Source organism: Anarhichas minor, unplaced genomic scaffold, assembly GCF_050575085.1.
Source record: "Anarhichas minor isolate MPS153535 unplaced genomic scaffold, ASM5057508v1 ptg000025l, whole genome shotgun sequence".
Classification (NCBI taxonomy): Eukaryota; Metazoa; Chordata; class Actinopteri; order Perciformes; family Anarhichadidae; genus Anarhichas; species Anarhichas minor.
The window spans coordinates 6,745,594-6,753,370 of NW_027466471.1; the positions used below are offsets into that span (position 1 = coordinate 6,745,594).

Below are 7,777 nucleotides of genomic sequence, written 5' to 3' on the forward strand. Positions count from 1 at the left end.
GCAGTCGTTTTAAATAGATGAAATGATTTTAAATAACCAACAAGATATGGAAGATTACAAACATATATATCCCCGGGCGCCTGTCATGGGCAGCCCACTGCTCCCTATATACTAGGGATGGGTCAAATGCAGAGAACAAATTTCCCCACTGCGGGACTAATAAGGGATTGTTTAATCTTTTAATAATATCTAAACCGAAAAGCAGTTCTCAAAGGATTTCATTGGCGTTCGGGGTCCAAATTAGGATGAATGTTTTTATTACAAATGACCTGACTTAATGCTTTAAAGGATTAGGGTTACATGCATCAACACACACTCTCTCTCTTTCTCATAAACACACACACACACACAGCTTGGGTGGACCTAGAAACATAAGCAAGTCTTTCATGAGATCAGCCTCTACCTGAGCAATAAAGAGCCATCTGTGCTTTGAATAAACTGATGATGGCAACACACATACACACACACACGCACACGCACACACACGCACACACACACACACACGCGCACAGGGTGGAAAGACACACAGAGAAATGCTTGTTTCTGTCACTTCCCACCTTCAGCGTCGTGGCACTGCAGAGTGAATGTAAGTTCAGGTTATTTCTCTCTCTGTGCATTTTATAGTAGCCAACCTAAACCTGACCAGCAGTCCAACAGCAGCAAGAAGAGGGTGAAAGGGACGGTTAAAATTAAGTAAGCTGCTCACAAACCATTGAGACACATCAGGACGAGACTGACCAGGTTGGTTGGTTTACTTTCTCCGGTTGTCATTTGATTTGTTTGATGAAGTAAGAATTTCTTTATGTCAAAGCCTCTCCTACATCTGTTTCTTACTTTCTTTAAAGTCTCAACAGTTGGATGGACTGCCATGAAATGATGTAGCCTACAAACATTCATGTTCCCCACAGGATGAACCATAACAACTTTGGTGATCCTCTGGCTTTTCCTCGAGAGCACTTTGTGTTGTGTGCTAATTAGCAAATGTTAGCATGCTAACAGACTAAACTATGATGGTGAACATGGTAAACATTACACCAACATGCTGACATGTTAGCATTCAGCACAAAGCACCGCTGTGGCTGAGTGCAGCCTCACAGGGCTGCTGGCATGTCTGTATAGATTCTTAAGTCTTGTTTCCTTCTGAAATACTGGACACCCTGAACTGTCAAATCCTGAAAGTGAAACAATCTGAGAAAGTAAAATCCTTTATTGGTAGAACTGCTCACAGTTTGTGTCCATGACCTGTAAATATTCACCACGACTAGACTTTTAAAATGAATTTTAAGGGCCAGAAGCCTAAAGGTTTGGCAACCACTGCTATAAAATGTACATTGTTGTAACAGTGAGTTTCAGCGCTCTGGTGATGATCTGTACATGCAACACAACACCTGTGAAGATGCTGCCTGAGGATGTGACAGATGCAGACAACATGAGAAAACAGGAGGATGTCTTCTATAAAAGCCATATTTATTAATCTATGGTTTAGGAATTATGGGTTGCTCATCTTTTTGTGGGTGCATCTCCACGACACCAAAGGAGCAGTCATGATTCTATGAACCTCAAGAGTTTCAGTTTTTTTTGAAAAGACAATCCACCATGTTTAAACGGTGGCTTTTGGCCCTGTTGGCCCGGGTCGGCCTCATTGTGCTGGGCCTCTGCTGCTGTCTGTCCCTGTTCTACCTCCTCGCCTGTAAGCCGACGTCACGCGGCAGCCAGCAGTCTCTGCTGTGGTCTGGAGGGGCCACCAGTAAGGAGGGATACATGGCCCTGTTGCAGGAGAGGGAGGACTCTCACAGACATTACATCAATAGCCTGACGAAGCAGATAGCCCAGCTGAAGGAGGCTCTCCAGGAGAGGACGCAGCAGCTTCAAGAGTCCCTGGAAAAAGCTAAAACAAGAGGGATTCTGCCTCAGGGTCTGGAGAGTCTGCACAAAACCCCGACACAGACTGACCTGAAGGTAGGAAAACAGGACACAGGATGGTGGCGATGCAAAATAGATGGAGGAGTACCGTGGACTGATGAGATAAATGATGTGTGACGTTGCAGATGTAGTAGTAAATGTTACACAATTCCCTCCAGGATTTCTTGCGCTCCCAGCTGAACCAGGCGGAGGTGATCTCAGGTGTACAGCTGCCCAGTGAATACGCAGTGATACCTTTTGAAACTTTCACCCTGCGGAGGTGAGTGGGACCGCCGTCCATCGGTAAGGACAACAGTAGAGCGATCAAAGCCTCCAAGGGTACTTCTGATGTCAGGTCCTACCTCATGCCTCTTCATAAAGTGTGTTAAATTCGTTGTCCTGTCACTCAGAGTGTACCAGCTGGAGACGGGGCTGACGAGGCACCCGGAGGAGAGGCCTGTGAGGAGAGACCACAGAGACGAGCTGATAAGCACAGTGGAAACAGCTCTGCACGTCCTGAACGGACCTCAGCAACACACAGACAACACCAGACGGAAGCACGCTTACTCCCCGTCCGACTTCATAGAGGGTGAGCGAGATCATTACATCCTCGTCAACGTTTTTGATGTTGATTCATGAGATTTAAGATTCAAGAGTTTCTGTTTCTATAGATCGACTTACAAAAAACACAATTAGAGCTTCATCGATCTCATCAACGCACGCTTCTCATGATATTTTTCTGGCTCTGATTGGCTGATTGTTTTTACAACCAGCGATACAGCCGTCAATGAGCACAACACCAACACCTATTTGAATCAGTCAGTGAGTGATTCAGAGGCCTAGAACCAGGATAGGAAACAAGAGCATCCAGAGGAAACCACAATGGGAAAAAAGGGTAAAACATGCAAAGGTCAAGGTTCAAATCCAGGACATTCTTTCCTTTACATGGATACATGGTACTTGGTCATTCTACAACGCAGGGTTGCACAACGAGATGCTTTGCATATGTGGGGAAAATATTAAATGAATATCCTCGTAAACATATGTGATTTGTAAATAGTAAAGTCCTCATTTTTACTCAAGAAGAACTTTAATGGCAAGCATTTTCTATTTGGAGTTGAAAGTGTCTTCTAAAAGTTGATGTTTTACTTTAGACAGAAGGTATTCAAATTATGTAATAGCTCATCATTACATCTGTGCTGTTGCCATTAAACCCAGTGCAATCACAAAGCAACACTTCAGCCTCTGTCCGAAACAGGTGATCCTTTATCAACATCTTTAAAACACTGGGAACGCTTTATTTTCAATCATTTCCTTACAATCACCTAGGAAATTCTCTGTGAAGGACTGTGTCATTTAGTAATAATTATAGGGAAAGTAAGTTTAGTTTAGTTTGTTGTGTTGTGTTAATGAGCAGGAAGAACTTAAGAACTTAAGAAACTATTTTTTTAAACCATTAATGACTACTTAGTACTAAAAAATAAGGACATTTATTGCATATGTTGAATTATTGACAAAATTAACATTTTTGCATATTCAACTAACCTGCTGGTTACAGACTAACAGACTCAACGTTAATAATTGGTATTAAATAATTGGAAATTCACCTATTAAAAACTGTCATTACTGTCGTATATCAGTTATTTTTGACACAATTGTAGAAATAAATATGAGACCGATGAAATAAAGTGCAGTCCGTCTCTGTCACAGGGATGACCCGTACAGTGCGGGACAGGGGAACCGTCTACGAGCTGACGTTTAAAGGCGACGGCCCGCGGGGCTTCACACAGCTCGTGCTCTTCAGGCCGTTTGGTCCCGTGATGAAGGTGAAGAGCGAGAGCGTGGATACCCGCAGCATGCTCATCAACATCATCGTACCTCTTTCCAAGAGGCCGGACACATTCAGGCAGTTCATCAACAACTTCAGGTATCATTTGTAAAGTGGGATAACAAGCTGGCACACATACTGCGATTGTATCAGGGCCTTATTGATCTCACATTGACAGTGCTGAGTGAATCCTTGTCTTAATAGAGTAGCTTGGTTGAAAGTCAATAAGGCTCCTCTCCACTTCAGATAAAATTAGGTGTTTATAGACTATAAATTTGTGAGTCTAATTGTTGTCCTTATCTAATAAAAATAGTAATTTGTCTCTAGATAAAGTGGTATAGAAGTGGGCCTAACACATGTATATTTGTATTGTGTTTTGGGATCAGAGAAGTGTGCATCCAGCAGGACGGCAGGGTTCATCTGACTGTTGTCTACTTTGGTCGAGATCAGATAGATCAGGTGAAAGCCATGCTGGACCAGACCACCAGGTAATGTAGTGATTTGTAGTGATGTTTAATCATCCGCTAATGTCACATTAGTCATGTTCCTATTCACATATTTCTATGCCCATTTTGATGCGAAAAGTGGAATGGAAACAGAAAAATTTGACAAAACTTCCTCAAATGCAAAAATAGTCTCTAAGCTCGCTTGAGGTGGTTTCTGCATTTGCCGAAAAAAGAATATAACACCAACGTCAAATCAAACTATGCAGTAGCCGAGTTTATTCACTATGAACCAGTTGATGGAAATAAGCCTAATTTGCATTTTGCTTAAAACTTGCTTGACAATTGCATGTAAACACAGCATGTATTTTCTCTTCTAGTCTTTAAAAGCTACAAATATATTCTGTGCATCTCTTTTTTTCATGTAATTTAAGAAAAGGCGAGCCAGGTTTTGTGTCTCGATGACACAATAGATGAGGTGCTTTCATTTCAGTTTCTACCTGGTAAAGAATTATTTGTGGTCCTGGGTGACTTTCCTTTCTTCTTATGTATTTCTCTTGGTATTCATTTCAGGGTCACATATTGACCTCTTAAATAGAGCCTGTCCATGAGCCTGTCCAGGATCCAGAGATGGGACAAAGTCACTGTTTTGAAAGTTATTTAACACCAAATCGTTAACTTTAAGTCATTATGTGCCCTTCACCAAACTATATACCATTTCAATTGTGTAACAGTACAGGAGTACAGTAAATAATTAAGGCTTTTTTGATTACTTTCAAAGCAAAATGATCAGGTTTGACCAGAGCGAGTCAGTCTGAAGTATCACGTGTTGTCTGTCTGCTAGTCTGCACTGATCGACTGCTGTCGGACTGATTCGGTGTCTATTTTCATGTCAGGACAATGAAGAGTTGATTAGTTGCATATTTTTTTCAAAATGTTTTCATTCTTGGGCTTCAAGACGATATCGAGTCAAAACAGCATTGATATTACTCTTTTTGATTTTGTCAAATCAAAAGTCATCAGATTTCAGATTCATGACCTGAGTTGAAGTCATGTGACACGAGTCCACACTTCCCGCAAGATGATGATCATGCAATGACACTGATGCCTCAATGACATGATATCAAGAGAGCCGATACGATTTCTGTAAGACTATATCGAAAAACGTCTCTTCTCTGCTCTTTTGGCATTCACTCTCACAGATGTGTCTAAAAAAATAACAACATAATGCTGCAACAGTGTGATGAGACTTTATGTCTGGAGATTATTTTTTTTGAAATGATTATTCACTTAAAATTTCAATTAAAAACACTCAGATGCATCAGATAACTGTCTATGTAAACACAGATTATCCCATGACAGCCCTTCTGATTTCCTCTTCTTCTTCAGAGAGACTCGGTTCAGGAGCTTCACTTTGATCCAGCTGAATGAAGAGTTTTCTCGTGGCCGTGGTTTAGACGTGGGCGCCAGGGCATGGAGGCGCAGCCAAAATGTCCTGCTCTTCTTCTGTGACGTTGACATCCACTTCACCGCTGACTTCTTAACTTCCTGTCGTCTCAACGCAGAGCCTGGTGAGAGAGGACTGCTTCCCTTTCAAGCACTTTTGCCACATCTTCAAGTGATGCTATCCAGCCTGATTTCCTACAACAGTCTGTTTCTCCAAGAATAAAACAATTTAGGTTAAATTAGACGAGCTGGGGGTGAGAACAGGTTGTCAGCTCGCAGAAATTCAATGTCACACCTGGTGCCTCATATGCTGCCTGCACTCTGTTTCTGCCGGTTTTTGTTGCACTATCCTCATAATGAAAATAATAAGCCAGAGGTTTCATTTTGTCCCTATCTGTATCTGCATTTATCAGAGATCAGGGAGCAGTCAGTCATTTATTTTCTTTGTTCAGGCCTGGATGTTATTGTTGCTCATACTAAAGATCCAGTTCTTATTCTTCTCACTCCAGTCAAACCTCCGTTGGGGCTGCAAGTAATGAAAAATGCATCACTTCCTGGCTGCCAAGGGTTTTAAACAGAAAAATGTGTTTAAGATTGAAATATGAAAAATGTTAATAGTTAAAAAAAATAATATTTACACTATCAAATGTATGGGAATGGTTTTAACTGTTTTCCCCTCTAGGTAAGAAAGTGTACTATCCAGTGCTCTTCAGCCAGTACAACCCCTCTATTATCTACAGTAATCAGACACGTCTACCCTCTGTTCAACAACAACTGGTAAGTAGAAAAAGAAATACATACAAATAGCTAAATTCACTCGAATTTATTAGAATTAATTGTCAGGATGTCATCAAGATGTAACAGACTGACTTGTTTCTTGTCTCAGGTGATGAGGAAGGACACTGGATTCTGGAGAGACTTTGGGTTTGGCATGACATGCCAGTACAGGTCTGATTTCCTCAACATAGGTAATGGAAACGCTTGTGTCATCACCTATTTCACAAATTTCATGTGTTGTAAGACATAATACAATTAAATATTACAAGACACATACCGTGTAGCAAAAAAAGTACAGGACTCAATTTTGATTTTAACTTACCCATTGAACAAGCATACCTAAAGTTAGAAGTACAATTTGCCTAATTTTATGTTGATAGTACTTATAGTAAGAAATAAATTCCCTACATGCTAGATTGAGAAAGCTGATTCCTCCTGCTGCGGAGCCGTGCCGACTGTGCCTACATGTACCAGGATGCATTGCATGCGAGTGGCGATTTTGCTACGTCTGATTTATAAACAAAAAAAAACGTCAATGAAGGAAATATAGCTACACCCAAACAGAAAACAACAACCGTACACTCTCTGAATTCAAGTGTCTCTTATACACCAAACTAAGAACGACTTAATTGCCTCGATAAACTCGTCGTAAAACACACTTAATTCAAACTGGACAGAAACAAAATAAAACTCTTTCCTAAACTATTTCCACTGTTCCAACAATCAGCAACTCTGGTTTGGTTGAAATAAATCCTGAATTCACTGAGTAAGATGTGAAAATATGCTGCTGAATCCTCATCGCTGCAGCAGCGGCCTTGAGAGGCCTCTCTCTGGCTGAATACGGCTGAATATCCAAGTCAGCCAAAACACTGTACAATGTACACTGTAAACAATCCTCATCCGTAACATCCTCTTTACCCATATTTTGGGAAGCCATTTTCGCGGTTGGAGAAGTTATAGTTGTATGCACTGATTCTCAGTGCACACGTTTAAACTTCTCTACTTCCTGGCAGGTGGTTTTGACCGTAACATCAAAGGTTGGGGGTTGGAGGACGTGCACCTCTACAGGAAGTACCTTCACAGTAAGCTGATGGTGATACGCTGTCCGTCTCGCGGCCTTTTCCACTTGTGGCACGAGAAGAACTGTGCAGACGAGCTCCCTCCAGACAAATACAAGATGTGTATGCAGACCAAAGCCATGAGCGAGGCCTCGCACGGCCAGCTGGGAGAGCTGCTCTTCAAACGAGAAATTGAGGTTCATTTGAGCTCCCAGAAGCAGAGGAACAGAGCAACATGATGGGGACAATAAAATAGGGCTTTGGTGACGTTATTAGTCACTGTTCTGTAAGTTCACGATAATGTATGTTTACTTACATTAACT

The 7,777-nt window shown here is 41.5% G+C and overlaps 1 protein-coding gene across 1 annotated transcript; it reads left to right on the forward strand.

Moving 5' to 3' along the window:
* Positions 1–1,596: 1,596 nt before the first annotated feature.
* On the forward strand, positions 1,597–7,777 carry LOC142957376 (chondroitin sulfate N-acetylgalactosaminyltransferase 1-like). Its single transcript, XM_076099167.1, has 9 exons — positions 1,597–1,959; positions 2,082–2,182; positions 2,313–2,491; positions 3,613–3,829; positions 4,117–4,218; positions 5,563–5,744; positions 6,302–6,396; positions 6,506–6,587; positions 7,410–7,777. Exons 1-9 carry the CDS (start codon positions 1,597–1,599, stop codon positions 7,691–7,693), a joined length of 1,605 nt encoding a protein of 534 aa, XP_075955282.1. The 3' UTR covers positions 7,694–7,777.

Coding starts and splice junctions, on each gene's coding strand:
- LOC142957376 (XM_076099167.1), top strand. CDS start 1,597: ATGTTTAAACGGTGGCTTTTGGCCCTGTTGGCCCGGGTCGGCCTCATT. Junction 3,830..4,116: donor CAGTTCATCAACAACTTCAG/GTATCATTTGTA, acceptor TTTTGGGATCAG/AGAAGTGTGCATCCAGCAGG. Junction 6,397..6,505: donor CCTCTGTTCAACAACAACTG/GTAAGTAGAAAA, acceptor TTCTTGTCTCAG/GTGATGAGGAAGGACACTGG.